Genomic DNA, 26,803 nt, shown 5'->3' with positions numbered 1-26,803 from the left:
AATTTAACTTCAAAACTTAACAGAATGGGTGGTTTCTGGAGTATGCTGGGACCTTGATTCAGGTTTTTTTTTTTTTTTTTTTTAACTTGCTACAACAAAACAAAACAAAATCTGCAGTAATAACTTGTTTATTTGGATAAGCTTTAAAGGACTGAAATGACTCTGACATGTTAGATTCCCTTCTTTCTCTCTTTCTTTCTCTCCCTAATTTTTAAAGGAAACACTTTTTTCTTTTGGTACTAGGGAATGAACAGAGGGGTGTTTATCCACTGAGTCACATCCCCAGTCCTTTTTATTTTTATTTTGAAACAGGGTCTCACTAAATTGCTTAGGGCCGTGCTAAAGGCAATACAACTTTCTTTTTCTTTTTTTTTTTTTTTTTAATAGGAAATACAATTTTAAGGGAGTCTGGCATTAGCCCATGTTTAGAAAAGTCTTTAAAAAGTGTCAAGTGTTCTTTTGGAAAGAAAGTATAAGAGCACATTCCTTAAGTCATTATGTGAGGTCAAGGGAATGGCTTGAAGTAATAACAGACACCACAATACATGGCAGAGGTTGAACAGAGATAATAAAAATAGTTTGACTAATAGAGCTCAAATGCACTATGCTGACAATAGAATTCCAGAAGTCACTTAAGACTAGTGATCAGGATTGCCTTTTGATTTGAAAGGAGTAGTACAATTTGGACTAGCCTAATACAGTAAAAGGAGGGAAGCCTGTAAGAAACCAAAGAATTTGGTCATTTCTAGGAATAAACAAGTTTTTTATATGAATAATTTTGTTTTAAAATTCTATTTTTAGATTCTTGATATACTTTTTGGTTGCCATTCTAGAATTTCTTGGTTCATGAATCTCAGATTTTTGGGAGCAGTGGAGATGAAGGGATTTTTTTTCCCTAGTGTATTATGTTACTTACCCTTCAACCACCATTAGACGTTATCAAAAGTACACACACAGAGACATATACATGGGAAGAATCTTCATTTACTCATGACCTATTTGTTAGATGAACTATTTGGTAGGGGTCCACAATAACCTTCACTATGCTATTCCAGCGAAAGTTGTTAAACTGTTTAGAAGAAATGAAGAATGGAGTAGTATTCCAAATTGATCTGTCTACACAGCATGTATCTGGATTCACCTTTCCCTGTCTATGTATCTGTCTACACAGCATACATCTGCATTCACTATTCCATAGTCCATCTTAGGCTAGGTATTAAAAAGTATATATATGCTTTTTATACATACACACACACATTTATTCAATTAAAGAAGTACTGAGTACCTTTAATAGTCTGATACTTTGCTCAGGATATAAGGACAAATGTAAAAACCAATAAAGAGAGTTTATATTTTAGTATCCATAACAACAATATGTATTTGTTTAGTAATTAAATTTATCAAGATTTTTTACATGTGTTATTTGGCATGTCTGTCATTCTGTTTTACAAACCAGGAAGTCACAGTTTGTAGAAATGCTGACTTTTCCAAGATTACTTCTAATAAACAGCAAAAGTGAGACTTGAGCTTTCCTATTCTTAATGCTGTGCTCTTTCTCTATCTCACACCCACAAAGCTTGTCAGCTTCATCTATCCTTGCATTTTCACTGTGCTCTCTCCAATGAAGCAATTGGCTGAAGAAGGTTATCAAAACCAAGGCAGTGAAAGACAGTGAAGAGCTACAGTATAACACCAACAGCTCTCAGAGCCAGAGGTAATGAGGAACCTAGTGATGCAGAGAAGGACTGCCCCCCACCCCCCAAAAAAAACCGGGCCTGCATGTCATCATTACATTCGTTTCTTATGGTATTTTAACTATAAAATGACCAGTCTGCTTTCCAAATTTGTGAAACTATGTCGTTTCATGGAAATTAAGCTTTCCAAGTGAACACCTAAAGACATAATATTACAGAACAGTTTGAAAGATCTTTAGCAATTAAAAAAAGTTGCTTATTATTAAAAATTAAGCAACATAGAATTCAGAAAATATTATCCTAATATGATCTTGACACTAAAGAAATATCTAGAACACTCATTTACATGGAAGTCTAAAATGTTCTACATTAGAAAAATGAATAAAACCCACAACCACTTAGTGCCAAGTTTGTCCAACATACTGTAGTCAGTCAATACTTTTTGTTTACTGTCTCAATCTGCAAAACAACTCTCAAAGAACACTGCACTTCACATGTAAAGTAAATTTAGGGTCAGCAACATTAGACAACTATTGCAGATCACTAAGAGAGAGAAAAGATTTAACTTCCTTCTACCTAACTGTAAAACGTATAGGGAATTGGGGAACCTACCTCAGTAACTCTTTAAGACTGAATAATTTAATTTATAAATTACTTTTCATATAAAATAGGAGTTATTTAACGCCTCCATGATGAGACATTTAGCATATTTTTCTACTTTCACAGCCTCCATCTAATTTGTACCTTTTCAATATGTCAGAACTAGATAAATTAAGAAGAAAAGTGGAAAGATGTAGATAGAACACAACCCACATGGAAAATTACTTGAAATTATGCATCACATATAGGTTATTTATTTATTTATTTTTGGTGATGCTTAGGTTTGAATCCAGGGCCTTGTGCAAGTGAGGCAAGCACTCTACCAACTGAGCAAGTTTATAAGTCACTTTAAAATAGCTTTTTCATCAATGGGAACTTTTGTATATCCTAGCAAAGACTACTGGTGCATTTTAAGTATTATTTAGTTCTCTTAGGGTTGTAAGGTTTTGATTTTGATAATAAGTAGATGTGGTGTTTTCCTAATTATTGTGAGTATATCACTGATAAAAGACTGATGCCTTACAATTAGTTTCTAATAAATTAGGTTATGAAGTTAAAAATCACCATATGTTTACGTATTATCTGTGACATGTAGAGAACAGTTTGTCTTCTTTTGATTTAATTAGTCTAACTCTACTATTCTAGGTACTAATATCTGTACCTTTTGTTCTATCTAGCTCATGAATAGCAGTGCTTGAAACTAAAACTCAAAGCCTCCACTCTTCAGTTCTCATAAAAGTCCTCATAGACATATCTTTGTAATTAATGCATATTTCTACTTAAATTCTAAAGGTAGGTGAACATAATAAGTGGGAGGACACACTATTTACCTTAATATGTCCTGATCAGATAAAAGCATTTTTGACTGTAAGACCCAAATCAAAAGTTACAAGATCAGATACTTTAGATTGCAGATAGTGAATTGTTACTGAGATGCTTCTTGCACGTGCATCTCTGGAGCTTGCTCCAGATTGCGTATTAATTAATTAGGATGGGATGGGCAAGAGGCTCAGGAATGCCACAAAATTGTCATTTTCTATATTAATGTGTGTATGTGTGTGTGTATGTGTGTGTGTGTGTGTGTGTATAAATAAAATAACTACTATGATGAAATTCATTTTTACCAAGAATTAAAAACCCTTCAAGAGGTTTACCAGCTATCAAGAAAAATATATTTTATAGCTTATGAATATAAATTCTAGAATTATAAGAGACATTAGTGATCTGCTAGTCAAACTTCTGTATTATTAAGATGAGAAATAAGACACTAAGATTAAATAACATCTCAAAAATTATGTCTAGTTCAAGTGTGTTATGGATCAGGAACTAAAGAAAGTTCATTGTGCCTAAATATTATCTTTTGAATGGTCTGAGATGCAAACAAGCACACAAAAATACTTCAGTGAAACTGAACTAGAAGTATCCTTTAATAATAAAGAAATTATAACAATGTGTTGACCACAAAATCTTTGATGTAAAGATAATTGCTCCTTATTCCTCACTGAAAATCTAAAAGAATTCTCCAAAGTGAATGTTATTTTCCTGGAGGTGATTTAGAAAACACAGGCCATAATTCTGGTTCTTAAGAGGAAAAAAAATAATGTTTTATTACATTTGGATGAGACTTTATTTTTTAGGAATCACTGGTTGGCTGTGAGTAGTTGTTGCTTGCAGAATATTATTCACACTTCCTCCCTCATAGCAAGGTCATGTGTAACAGTCTGAACTTTGTGGGATGGATTGGAACTCTTCCTTCTAATCCAGGGGCCATAGGCCACTGTAAACCACAAATTCTTCCTCCCTGGGGAATTGTCAGAGATGTGGTCTTCCCCATCTCATTCTTCTGCCTTTTTTTTTATACAAAATAAGTTCACAGTATTAATGACACATCTGCCATATTATAATACTTTATCTGGCAATTTATGTGAAGAGAAATAAGTCTTCTCTAGAACCAGCACCTAAGGACTTTCTATTTCAATTGTCCAATTCCACGAAAGAATAAAATTTTTAAAGGACCAAGAGGAAGACATTTTCCCAAGGTAATTTTTTTTTTGTTTGCTTGCTCTTTGGTGCTAGAAATCTAACTCAGGGGTTCTTTACCACTGAGCTACATCTATAACCTTTTTATTTTTTATTTTGAGACAGGGTCTTGCTAAGTTGCTTAGGGTCTTCCTAATTTGCTGAGGCTGGCCTTGAACTTGAGAGCCTCCTGCCTCAGCCTCTCGTGTTGCTGGGATTTTAAACATGCACCACCATGCCAAGCCCAAAATAATTTTTATAATCAAGAGCAAAGATTGACAATATTTTTTTTAGTAAAGAAACAGATGGTAAGTATTTTAGGTTAGGTGATCCAATGGCCTCTCAACTACTCAACTCTGTTGTTACAACATGAAACCATCCAGGAGACAGGACAAAAATGAATGAGTATGGCTGAATGTCCCAATAAAACTTTATTTAGCCAAAGAGGAAGCAGGTTGAATTTGGCCTATGAGCTATAGTTTGTATCCTCTGGTACAGAATTTCTATTAATGCGAGAGAGTTTGAAGTTAAAATTTTGGTTTTAATAAGGTACAGTAGTGTACCATGCAAGTTGCTGTACTTGCAAGTACCTTGCTTATTCTCATGCAAATTAAATATATATTTTAATCTTTAGTTTTTCAGTTCAACATTTCTATAATATAAATACAGTAAAGATGACTAAATCTAATAATAATTAGACAATTTCTCTTAAATGCTATTCAAAAATTATGTACCAAGCTGAAAACTATTAGTTTTCCAATTCCTTAATAAATTTGTAAATTAAATGTAATAATTTTTCTTGGCAATAGAAATAAAGACTTTATAGAGGAGTTTTTAAAATGACTATCAAGTTGAATATCCATTATCACCAAAGTTGACTCATCATTAATTTGAGTTATTTTTCTGGTTTATAATTTAAAAGGTTTTATTTGGATATTTTGATTATATATATATTTTCAGATATAACTTGGATTAACAACACATATATTACATAACTTAGGAAAAAACTTATGACATAACTGAGTGTAAATTATGGCTCACTTAATTAGTACATATGTAGGCAATCCCTCTGTATTGTCCAAGATGTTAAGACCAAATGATTAGTAGGTATATATAAACTAGTGACATCTCTATTGATTTGACACATGAAAAAGGAGAAAACATCATTTAAAATTAAAACTGTTTTCTCAGAATAATTCTAATTTTAATTCAAGCATATTTCTAATTCTGAGTATAGTTTTAATATTTAACAGGATTTGATAACTAACTAAAAATTTACTGATAGATGGTAAAAACTACGTTAAGCCCTGTAATGTTCCTTTCAAACTTTTAGTGAATTGGCAAAGTCTGTTTTAAGACAAAGACATATAGAGACGGGGCCTAACTCAACATTAGACTTTTTCCTTCAAAAATTTTTTAAAATTTCAAGAGGAAAAAATGATTATTTCATAGTCTAGATTGTAAGCCTAGTTGGAACCAAGGCCTGCAGAGCTGAGGTGTAAAATGTTAAAAATATGAGATTGACTCTAGTTAAAATAAATAAACAAACAAACAAAAACCCCAAAACTGAAAAAAAAAAAGGAGAGGAAAAGCTTTGTTCTGAAAATGTGTTCTTTAATGCAAATAAAAATTCACTTTCCAAAAGGATAAATAGAGATGAGTGGAGGTAATTTAGTTTTTTTGGAAAGAAAAATATTGTTTCTTCTTAGTTTACAAGCTCTGAGAATGACATCTCATTCTCATTGTGAAAAAACTTCTAGGACCTAAGATATTAATAAAAATCAACTTGAAATACTTTTTTTTTTTTTGAAAGAAGAGGACAAAAAAGACCTTAACTTTTAAAAAGTGAAATAAAAAAAGAGGTCTCAGTAATTGGTCTTTGATTTCAGATATTTTATCTACTTACTTTTCTTTTTTTAAAATTCATATATGACAGCAAGAATACATTACAATTCTTATTACACATGTAGAGCACAATTTTCCATATCTCTGGTTGTATACACAGTATGTTCACACCAATTCGTGTCTTCATACCCATACTTTGGATAATAATGATCATTACATTCCACCATCATTAATTACCCCATGCCCCCAACCTTCCCCTCCAAACCCTCTGCCCTATCTACAGTTTGTCTATTCCTCCCATGCTCCCTTCTCCCTATCCCATTATGAATCAGCCTCCTTATATCAAAGAAAACACTCGGCATTGGGTTTTTGGGGATTGGCTAACTTTACTTAGCATTATCTTCTCTAACTCCATCCATTTACCTGCGAATGCCATGATTTTATTCTCTTTTATTGCTGAGTAATATTCCATTGTGAATATAATGCCACATTTTTTTATCCATTCATCTATTGAAACGCATATTAGGTAACTTACTTTTCTTCATAGCTTTTTTGTTTGAAAAGATAGAAACATTCAAACATTGAACTTATTCCACAATATGTATTGTGAGAAAACTCTGCAATCTCTGAAATGGAAGTAATAAATTTCCTACAAGTAAGCTGATTAAATTAGTTGGAATCCTCTATGAATTAGTACTAGGAGTGAAATAAAATTATAGAATTCAGACTGTAAACTTCAGAGGACACAGAATGTCAAACATTCTTCTGAATAGCATATGTGTAATTATCAAAAATAATGCAACTAGTGGCTTTTGGGTATTGTTTAATAATGTGGTAAATATGATAATAATCATAGCACATATTTATATAGTGTATGGCTCATATCATCCTCAGCACAACTATTTTACTATTATTAACTTATAAGCACTCTGTAAGAAAGGTATTAAAATTTATTCTTCTCATGTAAGAAAAGAAATACAGAAGTGAAAATATCATGCAAATGGTGTTTTATTTTTGTTGTTACTGCTTTTGTTAAGTTAACATCTTTACACATAATAACTGTCTTATCTGACTAACACAATGAATACTAGTCCTTTAATATGATCTGGCAGAACACACAGATTAAAATGGCAGAATTCAATGTTAGTTTTCTTCAACAGTTAATCTACCTCACACAGGGACTGGATAACTCTTAAAAAAGTGTTTCCTTAAGGAATGATCAAATTATGTTGTATGCATATACAAATATGGCAAAATAATTCCCAATATTATTTATTATAATGTACCAGTAAAAATACATCTAAAAATGAACAAAAGGTGTTTCTTACTATTATTTGAAATCTTATAAATGGGCTTGCTAATTTCTTACATAATCTCTTATCCAGATTTAGAGATTAAATACAGTTTGGCAGTACACTATATTAAGAGATATGTGGAAACAATCTAAATATCTATCAAAGATGAATGGATAAAGAAAACTCAGTGTGTGTGTATGTGTGTGTGTATAATATATATATTATATGTATATATATATATACACACACACACACATATACAACATGCCATTCAGCCTTTAAAAATGAAGGAAATTCTGTTATATGTGGCAACTTGATGAACCTTGAGGATATTATGCTAAGTGAAATTAAGCCAGTCACAGAATGTCATATACTATAAGATCCCACTTACATGAAATGTATAAAATAGTCAAATTCAAAGAATCAAAGAGTGAAATGATAACTACCAGAGGGTTGGGGGTCACTAATCAACTGCATGAAGTTTCAGGCCAGCAAAATGAATAAGCACTAAAGGTCTGCTCTACAGCACTGTATCCAATGATAATGTCCTGTAGACTTCAAAGTTTGTTTAGAGAGTAGATTTCAGGGTAATTGTTCTTATCACGAATTATATAAAATAAATTATTATAAAGGAAAACATGATATAAAAGAATATACCCACAAGAAGCCTCCAATTTATTTCAACTCTATGTTCTTTAACTATTGCAACCAATCCTGTATGCATGTGAAAAGTATCTACAATTTCTTGAATGATTTCTTTTGAACCTCTTTAGGGGTACATATATACCTCCAACTGAAAAGACAAATGATTCCTTTGGGCTCAGAATTTTCTCTTTAGAAGGTTAGACATCATCAGGAGTTTGGATGGAAATAGTTTTAAAAACACCCTGTGGTAAGATGCTCAAAGATTTACTCCCACACAGAATGTTTTTGTGGATGGTTAATTTATCTGAAAAGGCTCCTTACCAATTATTTTTACTCTGGTGACAAGTTTTCCTTTATTAAAATGTAATGGTAACCATAAAGATGTGGGAATGTCCTTTGTATTATATCAAATTTGACTTTAAAAGATTTAAGTGGGTGTCATGAATTTTAATTCACTTCTCATCTTCAACTGCCAACTATGGGTCCACCAATTATTTAAGTTTAGATATTACCCATCAAATTCTCTCATATGCATTATGTTTTATGTTATGTTACAGTATATAACACAAGACATAGGTTACATTATATATTCATACATATATAATACATATAGTATTTATGCATAATATATGACATCTATTAAACATATAAAGCATGCTAAACATTATATATGGTAAAATTATATAAGTATATAAAAATATAATACATTTAATAAAGATTATAATGAACATCTCATTTTAAGGTGTCTCTTAACTTGCATGTTATTTAAGATGACCAAAGTTTTGTTGAAAGGACAACAAATCAACTTTGGCTTGTTATTTTCAGCTACTCACTCAAAACTCATTAAAACCATATTATACTGAAATATGTATTTTGCAAAACTTTAGTATATAACTTAAATTATAACCAGCATATTCTGAGTTATGTTTTTGAAATGGAACTATGGCAGAAAAGCCTTAATTTGCTAACTGTAATGAAAGCCTTTAAAACCACAATGGTGTTAACAGAGAGCTTAAAGGGTGCATGTAAATCTTTACAAATATTGTAAGAAGTCCACAAATGTATGGCAAAAAATACTAAAATCTACTATCTTTATAGTAATGAGTGCAATGCTAAGTTGGAAGTTACTAGAAGACTAGCAAGAAATTATTCACTGTTCCTTTTGTGCTGATAGATGGAATTTATGTTTATAGATTTAACTATTAGGATATATAATTATATATGAAAAATAATCTTAGGGATTTCCACTTCTATGAAAAAGGACATTTTAAATATCTTTAAAGTTTATGTTAGTATATGAAAGCTACTGCTTGAGTTCATGGAAGCACAAATTAAAATTTTCAGAAGATACTTACCCTTTTCTGTTCTTTTACATATTCTATCAATTCATCTCTTGTTCTTTTCACTGCCTCTTCTACAGCCTTTTCACTTCGCTTCTGTTCTTCTATTATTGCTGCCTTAACAGTTTCCTGTTTGTGGAAAGAGGAAAAACTCAGCAAGGTAGTACCAAGACATATTTGTGTCCATTTTATATAAACCAGAAATACTCTTCAGTAGGTGGGAGCTCTGTTCAAAGCTTACCTTTAAACAGGAGTATGAACTTATAAAATCTTTTGGGATCTGTTACAGATTTCGCAGAACTCTTTCCTAAACTGAGTTAAAGGGAAAAGAAACGGAATAAGCCATTTATTGCAGGGAGCGCCTGACAGACTCCAATGGCTTCCTTACCAACCTTTCATTTGATGTTTACATGATTGATTGCCTTCCTGTACTTTGCACCATCCACATAAGACTTCCAACTTGTGTTTATTCTTCCAAGAACACCCTAATGCTGTTTTATTCACGTTTAATTTTACCATCATACAATAATCAAGTGTGGTCTGGGTGGTAAGATTTACAGCTAGTTTGGTTCTCCTGCCAGGTTAGGATGTTGGGAGCTGGACACCATGAATAGAGGTAAAAATTCTACTCTGTGTGCTAACATTTGAAATAGAGACCTAGGGAAGAAAAAGGTATTCCCCATATTAATGAATTAGAAATCAGGTACCTAAGTGCTTTCAGAATGGCAGATAAAGAGAAAAAAGGCTAAAATCCTATAAAAGAAATGTAACATTTCTTAAGAAGTTGGAATATTCTTTGCTAAAATAGTGCCTCATGGGTTGAAATGTATATTACATAACAAAATTTGTTTCATTTATTTATATAGGTCCTATCCTTTATCTGTTAGAGAACAAGAAAATCAATTACAAAATGCTTTGAAGTTTCTCAGAACATTTCCTTCATTTTTTATTTTTGAGGGCTTTCTGCTGGTGTGTTTATGTTTTGCCATCATTTCCCCCAGTTTTAGATATGTATAAATGACCCATAAAATATAAAATAATATTAAGAATTCACTATTCTGAAAATATCTACTATTTTGAAAATAGAGAAAACCATAAAACAATCTATACATATAAGTGGACTTAGACATCATGAAGACAAGGACCTAAGATGTACATACTGTTTTCTAACTCTGAAATATTTAACTTAAAATATAATTTGAATCCTTTTTTAAGCTATTAGAAATTATTTTATGATTTATATTTAATTACAGAGTTGCATAATAATTTACTGTTATTCATGGGTATTTTAGTTATTTTAAATAAAATAAGAAGCATCCATATATGGAATCTTGTGGTTAGATATTCATGTTGAATCAATTGAAAACAATTTGGAATTATTTGGTCAATGGATATAAACTCTTTATGGCTTCTGACATTTTATATAAAATTTTTTCCCATAGTAGCCCATGAGTGTGCCTATTTCTTAAAAGTCTTGATTACATTTAGCTCTATAAGTTTAAAAAACCTTTGTTTATTTGAAGGACAACAGCATCTTATTTGGCATTTTAAAAAGACTATTATGTGACTATTATTAAGCACTCTGTTGAAATATTGGCAATATACATGCTGCCTTTTTTTTTAGGTCCTTGAATACTCACTCTGCCCACTCTAATTTTAGTATACACATCATTTTTGGGATTCCCTTCCTAATACCATAAAACTATGTAACAATGTTGAAAGTATATATAATGGTTATTTTGAAAATCGTTACTATTATATTTCCAATCAATAAACACACTAGCCTTTAGTTCCTTTGATAAAATAACAGAATAACACAATAACACAACTTGAAAAAACATAAAGCTGAAAAATTATAGCAATTAAAAAATGCAGACCAATAATATTAGTTAAAATTAAAATATCTGCTATCACAATTCTTTCTGATGTTTTACAAATTTGTAATTTGAAAATTATCAAATTTAAAAAGGCCAAAAATGTAATATGTGTTACTAAACCCTCTGAAATAAAACACACTAATAATTCTGTAGTGAAGAGTATGAATATTTACATTATGTGGGTAAAAATATAAATTACTTCATATCAGTTCAGGTTGGGTTTTGCCACCCACTGAATTACAAAACTGTAGTTTTTAAGCCCTGGGCAATTTAGAATTGTAGATAACCATGCACTAGGATTATTTGAATGTAAAAGATAAATCCATCATACATTAACTATCAATCAGAATTTCTGTCTAACAAGGGACAGATCAGTAAATCTGATCAGGCCTGTTTGAAAATGATGGTTCAATTTACATAATCGTGCAGTATCTGAAAGAAAAAAGAGTTAGCTATATGTCTTTCACCTGACATTTTTTTGGGGAGGCTGAGAGTATATATTATCTCTCAGTCCAAATATTTGAGGATCTACCATTTTTGAGCTGGCAAGTATTGCTTAGAAATTTCCTTTGGTTTTCAGCTCCTCAGTTGGAAGTTAAGTAACACTTTTAGTTGTGAAGCTCACCCTGAAAAACTATTAGTCAATAAATATTCATTTGAATATAATACAAAAATAAAGTTTAAGCCTTCTATTCTCTAATCAGACCAAATTCTAAATTAGGTGGCATTAACTAATTTGTGTGCTTGCATACAAATGCCTGTGAATATCTGCATGAAGATTTTATTGATTCCATCAGTGAGGTATATTGCCCCTAAGTCATGAGAAATTAATCTAATATAAAATAGTACACAAGAAATGAGGAATGTCACCAGTAAATATATGTAAATAAGCAAACAATATTTTCCAGAATGTTTTAGTGATGGTAATACCATTTTAACACAATATATTGGGTAAGGCAGGGTTTCTCACTCTTCTCACCACTATTGGTAATTCTACCCTGTGAGGGAGTATCTGTGTTAAGCAGAACACCTGCTATCTACCCATTAGCTGGTCACCAAATAAGAACTACAAACCTAAGGTGAGTAGTTTGGAGAGAAAAACATTCAAGCATATAATATACATGCTGTTATTTATCTGTTAAGATATATTATCATATTTATTGTCATGTTTTAAATATATTTTTACCATCTAAAATACATGCAGAAGTATAATGAAATGGTTATATCATGAGTTTATAAATGTAGAGAAAGTTCTTCATACTAATGTTTTAAAACTAAACGACTAAAGTCAATTTCTATAACGTTATGATAAAGTCGCTTATATTAAAAATCATTTAGCGCTGAAAGCTTATATGACATTTTTTTAAAGATTTTAAAATTTCTCCTTATTTCTTAAAAGTGTAGTTTTGCTCCGGCATCCATGAAATCCACCATACATTTCAGTAATCAGAGAATCACAAACCAATAAAACGTCTGAGATTGTATACTTTTTATCAGTGTAATTTTGCAAGACTATAAAAACAGTATTTATGGGAAACAAATCACAGCAATCAACTCAATTCTGGTCTGTGGCTTATAAATCACATGATTATGGAGCTTTTAATTTTCTGGGAAAATCGCTTACTTTATTTTTTAATTTTTTGTAGTGGGAATTGAACCTAGGGGCACTTTACCATTGAGCCACATCACCAGCCTTTTTTATTTTTATTTTGAAACAGGGTCTCCTAAGTTGCTTAGAGCTTTATTTATTTGCTGAGGCTGACCCTGAACTTGTGACTCTCCTGCCTCAGCCTCCTGAGTTGCTGCAATTACAGGCATGTGCCACCATGCCCAACTTACTTTATTTTTTGTTTACAAACACAATGTATGCATATTATCTAATTATGTGTCATATTAAAAGTTGAACATGATTGTAGAAATGCATCTTAGAAAATCAGTGACAACTAGAAAGGAAAAGAACAGGTATTACATATTATACCCAGTTCTGATTTGTGGTTGGTAGCAAGTTCTCTTCATATGTTCATTTATCAAATTATTTTCTGAATATCTGTTATGTGTGGAAAAAAAGTCCAAATACTGAAAGCTTTTTTGTCTTTCTCTTGATGAGTTTAAAATTTACTTGCAGAAACAAAACATAAGTACACAGGAATTAAAACAACAGTATAAAAAAGTAGATTTCAAAGACACTGTAGTTAATGAGTGCTGGTGATATTAGTTATGAGTTTTATTTAAGGAAGAGTTGATGTCTCCTATGGTTAGAGAAGGACTCAGAAAACAGGTGGGCTCTGACTTGAGATTTAACAGGTGCTTCACAGTAGAAGCATGAGGATGAAGACTGAGGGAACAATATGAGTAGGCTATATTGAACGCTACTTAGAAACAAATGCTTATATGACATAAGAGCATGAAGATAAAACCCAAATGTATGTTTGAGACTGCTGGGTACAGATGAGGGTTCTTATGAGAGAAATGGAAGGAAAGGAAGCTAGATATCCAGACTGGATAGTGGGAAGCCTAAAGCTTAAAGAGCTACCAGTATTGGCATGTGCACTGATGCTGCCCCAACGACTTGTACTATCTTTCCATGAGCAAGCAAATGCACCCTTGGCTCATACTCTACACAGTCATCCTTGCCTCACCTTAAATGGTATATCCAAAGTAAACAAGTTGGCTCTTTATCACGGTCTCTCAGAATTTACTCTCAACTTAAACTAGCTCTAGGCCCGGAAAAGGTAAATTTCTGTTCCCTTGCTATATATGAAGAAATATTACTTAGATAAACAGCACCCTGTGATCATAGAGATCAGCTGTGATCTAAGGATACATATGCCAGAAATCTGTGTCTGTATAAATAGAACAATTTCATGTAAAGTTGGGAGAAAATCTTCTGGAGTTTCCCAAATTTTATTCTTTCCTAAATTTTACTATTTAAAACAACTAACATTCAGTATTATGGATAGTGATTTGGAGGTAATGAACTAGAATTCTTGTATTTGATATAGATTGTTAGGCAAGATACTAGGAAATTGAGAAACATTTGTGTCTAAAATAAGCAACTCCCCAAATGAAACAAGTTTGTATAATCAGAAAAGTAAAATTTAAAGAACCAAGATATCTCTGTTCATAGGTATTACTAAGCAGGTACACAGATTTAAAAAAAAAAAAGGTTTGGTTACTATATTTGACGATAATTTGATTTAACTTTGGAGCAAGGAATGGAACAAAGTTTTTCTTCAGAGGGAATATTGAATTCCCTCTGAAGAAAAACTTTGTCTCTGCACTCAAAAAGCTCACAATTTATTTGGGAAAACAAATATACAGGCTGTATCAACAAAATATAGAATATGTCATGATAGAGGTTTAGAGGGGGGAGGAGTTATCCATATAAGAGTATTATGGAAGGAGGACAACTACAGAAGGAGAAAGTATAAGGAATCTGAAAGAAATGCATCTCAAAGAATAAGAGATTACCCAAATAAAGGAGAAGGAGGAGAGAATTATAATCAGGGCAGTGGAGCATGAGGATTGCAATCTGATATGTATGAAGTACAGGAATTTTAGTATCACACAGTAGGAAACATAAGGCAAAGTGTGGCCAGAGAATAGGCTGGTGAGGTAAGTCATGGACAGATGTGCCTCTGATTTTTAAAATGAAAACAGTAGTAGTATCTTTTAAAATAGGTGGGTTATAATGACTGGTTAATCTGTGTCAAATATTTGAGACTTCCCCAGGCACCTAGTGAGTGCTCAATGAATGTAAACACTGTTAGATATCCTGGACTTTAACATATATAGTAGTGCACCACTGGTGCCTATCATGTCATGATGAGATCTCTATCTCAGCTGGAACATCCTGTGACTCTAAAAGATGGATTTGTTTGGGATAAAACTAAAGTCAAGGAGACCCGTTAGGACATGACAACATAGTCCAGGAAAAAGTTCAATGGAGTAAATGAGAAAATCTTAACTGACAGGAAAAAATATTTAGGAAGAAAAATTAGCAAGACAGTGAATAAACAGAAACTGAAGAAGAAGAGGGGCTAAGGTTGTTGTTCAGTGGTAGATTGCTCACCTAACATGTGTGAGGTACTGGGTTTGATCCTCAGCACCACATAAAAATAAATAAATAAAAATAAAGGTATAAATATAAAAAGGAAACTGAAGAAGAGGTGGTAGTGGGGGGAGGAGTTATCCATATAAGAGCAACAAATCTGCTGAACAATCAAAGAAATAAGTTGTGTAGGTATGCTATTAGCGTTTATGCTCCAATAAAACTAGTCTGCAGAGATTTATATCCTCCCTTTTTAAGTGATAAAACAAATTAGAGGACATCAACATAAAAGCTTTTAAAGAACTTTCCCAGAGATGTCTCTTTCTTGCTTCTTTTCTATACATGTAGAAATAATACCTCAAATATCAGTTTCTTTCTTCAGGGCTACATTAGCTTCTGCCTGGCTAAATAGAAGATGTGCATCTGTGGAATGCCAGAATGATTACGTTTCAAAGCTTAATTTCAAACTGCAGAAATTATTACATGCTCTTTTCTAAGTGAGCTAGAAGAATTAAAAGACTATCCATATAGATATTGAAACAGATTCAGGCGAATTTCACAGTGTATCTGGAAAAATTACATTATACTATGTATATAAATATGCACAAATCAGTTTATATTCACAAAATCAGAAAAACTGCTAATATGTAAACACAGTATGTCTGGCCCCAACTTACCTCTCTAGCCTCACTTTTCTCTCCACTCTGAATCACAATCTCTGGGCTTCAACCTTAACACCCTTCTTTTGAACCTGTCTCTGTACCACACTTCCTCTGGCTCAGGGCCTTGGCACACATGCCCTCATAATGGCATCTGCATCCTATCTATCTTTTCATTCCCTTGGAGAAGTCTTTCTTCATGTTCAGACCTAAATCATATCTTTCTGTTGTTTTGTCTCTGAGTATCTCATATCTTTAGTACACAACATAGTTGACCTTGAACATTTTCATGTGTGTTTATCTAATGATTATTTTCCTTACCAGAACATAAGATTCATGAGGGAATATCCAATGCCTATTTTCCTCAGGTGTATATACCCTGATTCCAACAGAGCTCCTACCACACAGTAGATATGGAATAATATTATAAGAATTACTGATGGACAGTATTATCATCATGCATGTGATTCAATAACAATGGGAAAAAATTGGATATTAAACTAGAAACTTAAATAAAATGGAACACATAATCCTTATTCTAGCATTTTATAATCAACATATTTAACTACAATATATAATGTGAATTTCTTTCCTATTCTACACATAATTTTTAAGTTGTTCTTTATTGTTCTTAGCCAAAGCCAAAGTTTATTAGGGAGAACTTGAAAGCCCATTTACCCATTTTATCAATAATTCTTACAATGTCAACCCTCTTAGATTTTAACAGTTATAAATTACTATTTATTGTAAAAGTCTGATATTAACCCAGTGAGAAAAAATATCTAAAATATTTTTAGAAATACTCTAATAGCTAATTAAGAAAGGATTAGGTTTCTTCTTTCTTTGGCGTGAGTTCATGCATACTAAGTTCTCTCTCTGCAGAATTATTCCTATGATTAAGAGGATGATTTTCTCAAGGTGATGGTAGACCTTGCAAATGAAGAAAGGAAGTGAGTAAAGGCTGACTTTCAGATTAGTTAAAAATGAGTCAGTAATTGTATTTTCCCCTGAATAAAATTTTAACTTTTTAAGTTGTTATTATTAAATGTTAATATATGTAAAAAATTTTAACACATAGACTGTTATACAAAATAACAGCATACCTATGCCCTTCACCAAAGAACAGAAAAATATCAATAATGCTTAAGTGTCTGACCATTATCAATTCCATCGTTTTTCCCAAACCCCAGAAGAAAACCCTTTATCTCTTTTCATTTTCCTTATCTTTTCAATTATCTCTAAATAATATACTTTGCCCATTCTACAGTTTCAGGCATTACTTTTGACTTTTCAGTATGGAGTACAAAGAATTTGCTTAGAACAATTCCAAAATCCAAAACATAGACATTTTTAGTCCTCTTATCTACCCAGTTTAGATAGTTAATGGTTTTGAGTAGATAAACAGTCAATATAGTAGTTTTTGTTGTAAAACAAACACCTTCAATTTTAGTGGCTTAACAATCATTTATTTAGATCAAGAATTAGCAAATTACCACTACTGAGCCAAATCTGGGTTGTTGCCTGTTTGTGTACAACCCACTTGTGTTGGTCAGCTTTTCATCACTGTGACCAAATCACCTGACAAGAAAAACTTAGAGCAGGAATAGTTTATTTTGGGCTCATGGTTTCAAAGGGTCAGTCCATGGCTGGATGACTTCACTGCTCTTGGCTCAAGATGACACAGTTCATGATGGTGAAAGGGCATGGAAGAAGAAAAACTGCCCAACTCATGGCAGCTGAGAGGCAGAAAGAGAGAGAAAGAAAGAAGCCAAGGCCAATATATAATCCTTAAGAGCATGCCCCCAGTGACCTACTTCTTTCATCCATAATCCCTGACTACAGTTACTACTTAAAAGTTCATTCAACTCACTAATGCCTCAAATGAATTAATTTACCGATCAAATCACAGCTTTCATAATTATTTCATCTCTGAACATTCATGAATTGTCTAGCATGAGGTTCCCTGGGGGACAACTCATATCCAAATCATAACACTATTCAAATAGGCTTTACATTTTTTTAAATTTGTTGAGACAAAAGAGAGAATAAAACAGTTCAGGATGTGAAAATTATATGCAATTCAAGTGTTTTTTCATATATAAAGTTTTATTGGAACACAGTACAACGGATTGTTTTATATATTGTCTATGGCTGCTTTCACACTACCATGGCAGAGCAGAATATTTACAAAGAGATCACAGGTAGCAGCCTCATCCATTCATACTGTTTGGTACATTACAAATTATAGTGAGGCAGTTATAACATGTCTGCATTTGTGTGTAAAGAAGATTACCATGCTCTAACAGTATTATCGTATTATGCCAAAACAGGTAACAAGAACTTCATTGCACTGTGAAGGCATGGTGGAATGTGGGGTTATTTTGTTACTGAATTAGATGTTCAAAAAATGGTATTAATTATGTGGTAAGACCATAATTATTCCTAAAGGATACAATATGTCTACATTACCAAATTAAGCACTCATCACAACATTCCCGAATACCAGGAAAGAAATGATTTGGGAAAATTACAAAATTTAAAATGGAATACCTCAAAACAAAAGAGTTTCTACACACATACAGTGAGCCTGCAAACAAATTACATTTTCTAGTAGATATCTTGTTATTCAAGCAGGAAAAGCCATTTACCAAAGGCGAGTTTATTAAATTATTAAAAGCAGCAAGATAAACGTGCCCTGAGAAAATAAACTTGCTTGGAGTTAATAGCCTTTTGGTGATAACAATTGACTGAACAGATGGAGAACAGTGGTAGCAAAATCAACAATTAAAAACGTGGCAAAAATCCCCGTCGTGGTAGACAGTTCACCCAATTGGAGGAAGAGTCCAGCCGCCGCCCGCGCCTGCAAGGTAGGCAGACCTGCAACCTGGAGAACAGGCCCAGCGGCCCGCTGGCGTGGTAGACAGAACACCCCAATTGGAGGAGGGGCCCAGCCACCACTTGTACCTGCACGGTAGGCAGACCTGCGACCTGGAGAACAGGCTCAGCAACTCGCCTGAGCGGTAGACAGACCTCCCCAGTTGGAGGAGCCCAGCCTCCCGCCGGTGAGGTAGACAGACCACTCCAACTAGAGAAGGGGCCCTGCCGCCCGCCCATGTGGTCACCTGACCGAGCTCTTGACAAACATAAGGTTTCTCCAACACCCCTATCTCATCAAACACCTTATGAGAAAAACTGATGGAACTCATCTTGGAAAATTCCACCAACCCTTAAAACCCACCAACCGGTTGACTGGCGTGGCTACCAGTGTGGTTCTGCAGCGGATCAGGCACCTGGTTTACATCTCAGAGAATAAGAGTAGAGAGGCCACAGGTGGAAGCTCAAGTCCTCTCACACTGACTACCACCACCATCCTGAACCCAGAGACTCAAGCTAGAAATAGACAACGCCACCAACTGGAAGAAATGAAAACAGAGTTCAGAGAGACTTTTTTTTTCCTTTTTTTCTTTCTTTTTCTCTCTTCTCTCTCTCTTTTCAGCCATTCACCCAGTCTCCTCTACCCTTCCCTCTGGGGTCTTCGCAACCTCAACATAGGTGAAACCAAAAATTGTACACGAAAAAGGTCTTTAACAACTGAATCACCAGAATAATATACTATAGAGGAATTGCATATGCCTTACCTCCCTTCCCCCTTTTTATTCCTTTTCTTTTTTCTCGTATTTTCTTTTTCCTGCTCTCTTTTTTCTCTCCCTTTCCTTGTTATCTGTTTTCCTCCCTCTTACTCCTCCCTCTATCCCATTTGCAACCCCCTAAATTTTACTATTCATTAGTAGGGTAATCTTATAAATACAGATAGGAATTTGAATCTATACATTCTTCCATAAATTACCCATCTATTGGTTAGAGCTCTCCAAAGTTACCAAGTTAGATTAACCCCATATCCTCATTCCTTTCCCCATAAACATAACATCCTACACCTGAAATCCAGTTTTCTTCAAGGTACCAGAAATGGTATGCTTTTCATGAAACTAATGACTATATTTGTAAACGATAATCAAAACCAACATTTGTAGACATAGAGTCTAGCTATAAATATAGTAATAAGGAAATCGTGTGCTTAGATGATGTACTATTGATATTGAGAACTGTTAACATTGTCTTTCTCCACAAAAGGGAGACTTTGCAACTATACAAGAGCAATATAAATATATAGGGGGAAAATTCAATAACACAACAGTTTCACCAAGCAGAAAGAAACTCGAGCAGTATGAAAAGACAAGGAAAGAAAGGACCACAAGCAATGCACGTCGACTCAACTTTAGAAGAGGTAATATCTGCAGCAGATGGAATGTCAGATAAAGAATTCAGGATATACATGCTTCAGATGATCTGGAGTCTCAAGGAAGACATTAGTCAGCAAAATCAGACAATGAAAGATCACTTCGACAATGAATTACATAAACAAATCCAAGAAGCAAAAGATCAACTATACAGGGAGATAGAGGTTATAAAAAACAAACAAACAGAAATCCTGGAAATGCAGGAAGCAATGAACCAAATTAAAAACTCAAATGAGAGTATTACCAGCAGAGTAGAACACTTAGAAGATAGAACATCAGACAATGAAGACAGTATTTCAACTTGAAAAGAACATAGGCAGCTCAGCAAAGCTGTTAAGAAACTATGAGCAGAACATCCAAGAAATATGGGATAACATAAAGAGACCAAACTTAATAGTCATTGGGATACAGGAAGGTTTAGAGGTCCAAACCAAAGGAATGAGCAATCTGTTCAATGAAATAATAGGAGAAAACTTCCCAGACTTGAAGAATGAGACAGAATCCCAAATCCTAGAAGCCTACAGGACGCCGAATGTGCAAAATCATAAGAGATCCACACGTAGACACATTATAATGAAGATGCCCAACATACAGAATAAGGAGAGAATTTTAAAAGCTACAAGAGAAAGGAAGCAGATTACATTTAGGGGTAACCCAATCAGGATAACAGCTGATCTTTCAACACAGACTCTGAAAGCTAGAAGATCCTGGAACAACATATTTCAAACGCTGAAAGCAAATGGGTTCCAACCAAGAATTGTGTATCCAGCGAAATTAAGCTTCAGGATGGAAGATGAAATTAAAACCTTCCACGATAAACAAAAGTTAAAAGAATTTGCAAGCTAGAAAACCATCTCTTCAAAACATCCTCGGCAAAACATTACAGGAAGAGGAAATGGAAAATAATAATGAAAACCAACATTGGGAGGTAGTACAGTAAAGGGAAAAAATAATCAAAGAGGCAAAAACAAACCATGTTAAGTAACATAAATAAACAAATATGGCAAGAAGAACAATCCATATCTCAATATTAACTCTAAATGTTAATGGCTTAAAACTCACCAATTAAGAGACAAAGCCTAGTAGAATGGATCAAAAAAAAAAAAAAAGATCCAACAATATGCTGCCTACAGGAGACGCATTTGATAGGAAAAGACATACATAGACTGAAGATGAAAGGTTGGGAAAAATCATATCACTCATATGGTCTTCGGAAACAAGCAGGAGTGTCCATACTCATATCAAATAAAATAGATTTCAAGCCAAAGTTAATCAAAAGGGATAAAGAGGGACACTACATACTGCTCAAGGGAACCATACCAACAAGACATAACAATCATAAATATATATGCCCCAAACAATGGTGCAACTATGTTCATCAAACAAACTCTTCTCAAGTTCAAGAGTCTAATAGACCACCATACAATAATCATGGGAGACTTCAACACACCTCTCTCACCACTGGACAGATCTTCCAAACAAAAGTTGAATAAGGAAACTATAGAACTCAATAATACAATTAATAACCTAGACTTAATTGACATATATAGAATATACCACCCAACATCAAGCAGTTACACTTTTTTCTCAGCAGCACATGGATCCTTCTCAAAAATAGATCATATATTATGACATAGGGCAACTCTTAGACACTATAAAGGAGTAGAGATAATACCATGCATCTTATATGATCACAATGGAATGAAACTGGAAATCAACGATAAAAGAAGGAAGGAAAAATCATGCATCACTTGGAGAATGAACAATAGGTTACTGAATGATCAATGGGTTATAGAAGACATCAAGGAAGAAATTAAAAAATTCTTAGAGATAAATGAAAACACAGACACAACATATCGGAATCTATGGGACACAATGAAAGCAGTGCTAAGAGGAAAATTCATTGCCTTGAGTTCATTCCTTAAAAACAGAAAAAACCAGCAAATAAATGATCTCACACTTCATCTCAAAATCCTAGAAAAAGAAGAGCAAAACAACAGCAAAAGAAGTAGAGCTGAAATCAATGAAATCAAAACAAAAGAAACAATTGAAAAAATTGACAAAACTAAAAGTTGGTTCTTTGAAAAAATGAATAAGATCGACAGAACCTTAGCCATGCTAACGAAGAGAAGAAGAGAGAGAACTCAAATTACTAGCATATGGGATGAAAAAGGCAATAAGGGGAGGGGAGGGGAGGGGGGATAGTAGAGGACAGAAAAGGCAGCAGAATATTACAGACACTAGTATGGCGATATGTAAAACAGTGGATGTGTAACCGATGTGATTCTGCAATCTGTATACGGGGTAAAAATGGGAGTTCATAACGCACTTGAATCAAAGTGTGAAATATGATATGTCAAGAACTATGTAATGTTTTGAACAACCAACAATAAAAATTAAAAAAAAAAACATGGCAAAAAAAAGACATGAAGACCAGTAGTATAGAAGAAAAAAAAACATAAAAGACAAACCCACATAAATACAGTTATCCCATACTAGACAAAGGTGCCGTGAACATACATTGGAGAAAAGATAGCCTCTTCAATAAATGGTGATAGAAAAACTGGAAATTTATATGTAACAAAATCAAATTGGACCTCTGCACAAAACTCAACTCAAAGTAGATCAAGGACCTAGGCATTAGACCAGAGACCCTGAACCTAACAGAAGAAAAAGTAGGCCAAATCTTCATCATGCCAGCTTATGAATCAATTTGTCCAATAAGATCCTCCAGCACAAGAAGAAAATTTAGAATCAATAAATGGGATGGACAATAAAATAGAAGATAGTGAAGGCATCGATAAATTTCTTAAGTCATATGATTTGCCCAGATTGAGTCAGGAGGATATTGACAACCTAAACAGACCAATATCAATTGAGGAAATAGAAGAAACCATCAAAAGACTACCAACTAAGAAAAGCCCAGGACCGGATGGGTATACAGCAGAGTTTTACAAAACCTTTAAAGAGGAACTAATACCAATACTTTTCAAGCTATTTCAGGAAATAGAAAAAGAGGGAGAACTTCCAAATTCATTCTATGAGGCCAACATCACCCTGATTCCTAAACCAGACAAAGACACTTCAAAGAAAGAAAACTACAGACCAATATCTCTAATGAACCTAGATGCAAAAATCCTCAATAAACTTCTGGCGAACTGGATACAAAAACATATCAAAAAACTTGTGCACCATGATCAGGTAGGATTTATCCCTGGGATGCAAGGTTGGTTCAATATACGGAAATCAATAAATGTTATTCACCACATCAATAGGCTTAAAAATAAAAACCATATGATCATCTCGATAGATGCGGAAAAAGCATTCGACAAAGTACAGCATCCCTTTATGTTCAAAACTCTAGAAAAACTAGGGATAACAGGAACATACCTCAATATTGTAAAAGCAATCTATGCTAAGCCTCAGGCTAGCATCATTCTGAATGGAGAAAAACTGAAGGCATTCCCTCTAAAATCTGGAACAAGACAGGGATGCCCTCTCTCACCACTTCTGTTCAACATAGTTCTCGAATCACTGGCCAGAGCAATTAGACAGACGAAAGAAATTAAAGGCATAAAAATAGGAAAAGAAGAACTCAAATTATCACTATTTGCAGATGACATGATTCTATACCTAGCAGACCCAAAAGGGTCTACAAAGAAACTATTAGAGCTAATAAATGAATTCAGCAAAGTGGCAGGATATAAAATCAACATGCATAAATCAAAGGCATTCCAGTATATCAGCGACAAATCCTCTGAAATGGAAATGAGGACAAACACCCCATTCACAATATCCTCAAAAAAAATAAAACACTTGGGAATCAACCTAACAAAAGAGGTGAAAGACTTATACAATAAAAACTACAGAATCCTAAAGAGAGAAATAGAAGATCATCTTAGAAGATGGAAAAATATACCCTGTTCATGGACAGGTAGAACTAACATCATCAAAATGGCGATATTACCAAAAGTTCTATATAGGTTTAATGCAATGCCAATCAAAATCCCAACAGCATTTCTTCTAGAAATAGAGAAAGCAATCATGAAATTCATATGGAAAAATAAAAGACCCAGAATAACAAAAACAATGCTAAGCAGGAAGTGTGAATCAGGCGGTATAGCTATACCAGACTTCAAACTATACTACAGAGCAATAGTAACAAAAACAGCATGGTACTGGTACCAAAACAGGCGGGTGGACCAATGGTACAGAATAGAGGACACAGAAACCAATCCACAAAACTACAACTATCTTATATTCAATAAAGGGGCTAAGAGCATGCAATGGAAGAAGGATAGCATCTTCAACAAATGGTGTTGGGAAAACTGGAAATCCATATGCAACAAAATGAAACTGAATCCCTTTCTCTCGCCATGCACAAAAGTTAACTCAAAGTGGATCAAGGAACTTGATATCAAATCAGAGACATGGCGTCTGATAGAAGAAAAAGTTGGCTATGATCTACATACTGTGGGGTCGGGCTCCAAATTCCTCAATAGGACACCCATAGCACAACAGTTAATAGCTAGAATCAACAAATGGGACTTACTCAAACTAAAAAGTTTTTTCTCAGCAAAAGAAACAATAAGAGAGGTAAATAGGGAGCCTACATCCTGGGAACAAATCTTTACTCCTCACACTTCAGACAGAGCCCTAATATCCAGAATATACAAAGAACTAAAAAAATTAGACAATGAGATAACAAATAACCCAATCAACAAATGGGCCAAGGACCTGAACAGAAATTTCTCAGAGGAGGACATACAATCAATCAACAAGTATATGAAAAAATGCTCACCATCTCTAGCAGTCAGAGAAATGCAAATCAAAACCACCCTAAGATACCATCTCACTCCAGTAAGATTGGCAGCCATTAGGAAGTCAAACAACAACAAGTGCTGGCGAGGATGTGGGGAAAAGGGTACTCTTGTACATTGCTGGTGGGACTGCAAATTGGTGTGGCCAATTTGGAAAGCACTATGGAGATTTCTTGGAAAGCTCGGAATGGAACCACCATTTGATCCAGCTATTCCCCTACTCGGTCTATTCCCTAAAGACCTAAAAAGAGCACACTATAGGGACACTGCTATATCCATGTTCATAGCAGCACAATTCACAATAGCAAGACTGTGGAACCAACCTAGATGCCCTTCAATAAACGAATGGATAAAAAAAATGTGGCATTTATACACAATGGAGTATTACTCTGCATTAAGAAATGACAAAATCATAGAATTTGGAGGGAAATGGATGGCATTAGAGCAGATTATGCTAAGTGAAGCTAGCCAATCCCTTAAAAACAAATGCCAAATGTCTTCTTTGATATAAGGAGAGTAACTAAGAACAGAGTAGGGACGAAGAGCATGAGAAGAAGATTAACATTAAACAGGGATGAGAGGTGGAGGGAAAGGGAGAGAGAAGGGAAATTGTATGTAAATGGAAGGAGACCCTCAGGGGTATACAAAATTACATACAAGAGGAAGTGAGGGGAAAGGAGGAAAAATATAAGGGGGAGAAATGAATTACAGTAGAGGGGGTAGAGAAAGAAGAGGGGAGGGGAGGGGGGAGGGGTGATAGTAGAGGATAGGAAAGGCAGCAGAATAAAACAGACACCAGAATGGCAATATGTAAATCAATGGTTGTGCAACTGATGTGATTCTGCAATCTGTATATGGGGTAAAAATGGGAGCTCATATCCCACTTGAATCAAAGTGTGAAATATGATATATCAAGAACTATGTAATGTTTTGAACAACCTACAATAAAAATTAATTAAAAAAAATAAATGGGATGGAATCAAACTAAAAAGTTTCTTCACAACAAAGAAAACAATCACCAATGTGAACAGAGAGGCTACAGAATGGAAGGAAAACTTTGCTACCTACACCTCAGATACAGCATTAATCTCTAGGATACATAAAGAACTCAAAAAACTTAACATCAAAAAACCAAATAACCCAATCAATAAATGGGCAAAGAAACTACATAGGCACTTCAAAGAAGAAGAAATAAGATCAGTTAAAAATATATGAAAAAATGTTCAATATCACTAGCAATTAGAGAAATGCAAATCAAAACTACTCTTTAAGATTTCATCTTACTCAAGTCAGAACAGCAGTTATCAAGAATACAAGCCGGGCGTGGTGGCACATGCCTGTAATCCCAGTGGCTCAGGAGGCTGAGGCAGAAGGATCTTGAGTTCAAAGCCAGCCCCAGCAATAGCAAAGTGCTAAGTAAATCAGTGAGATCTTGTCGCTAAACAAAATACAAAACAGGGTTGGTGATGTGGCTCAGGGGTTGAGTTTTCCTGAGTTCAATCCCCAGTAACTGTCCCGAAAAAACCAAAAATATAAGTAACAGTAAATGTTGGCGAGGATGTGGGGAACAAGGTACACTCATACATTGCTGGTGGGACAACAAATTGGTGCAACCACTCTGGAAAGCAGTATGGAGCTTCCTCAGAAAACTTGGAATGGA

General features: G+C 34.0%; 1 protein-coding gene across 7 annotated transcripts in view; it reads right to left on the bottom strand.

Moving 5' to 3' along the window:
- Ccdc91 (coiled-coil domain containing 91) overlaps nucleotides 1–26,803 on the bottom strand; it is a 321,339-nt gene that overhangs the window by 48,838 nt on the left and 245,698 nt on the right. For all 7 annotated transcript variants that reach the window (XM_076852739.1, XM_076852740.1, XM_076852737.1 and 4 more), the window contains one exon: nucleotides 9,454–9,567. In XM_076852739.1, the coding sequence (XP_076708854.1) occupies nucleotides 9,454–9,567 (114 nt within the window). The remainder of the gene's footprint in view (nucleotides 1–9,453; nucleotides 9,568–26,803) is intronic.

This window comes from Callospermophilus lateralis, chromosome 4, assembly GCF_048772815.1.
Source record: "Callospermophilus lateralis isolate mCalLat2 chromosome 4, mCalLat2.hap1, whole genome shotgun sequence".
Taxonomy (NCBI): Eukaryota; Metazoa; Chordata; class Mammalia; order Rodentia; family Sciuridae; genus Callospermophilus; species Callospermophilus lateralis.
Note: the sequence above shows the minus strand (reverse complement) of the source record. Positions and strands in the feature narration are given on the sequence as shown.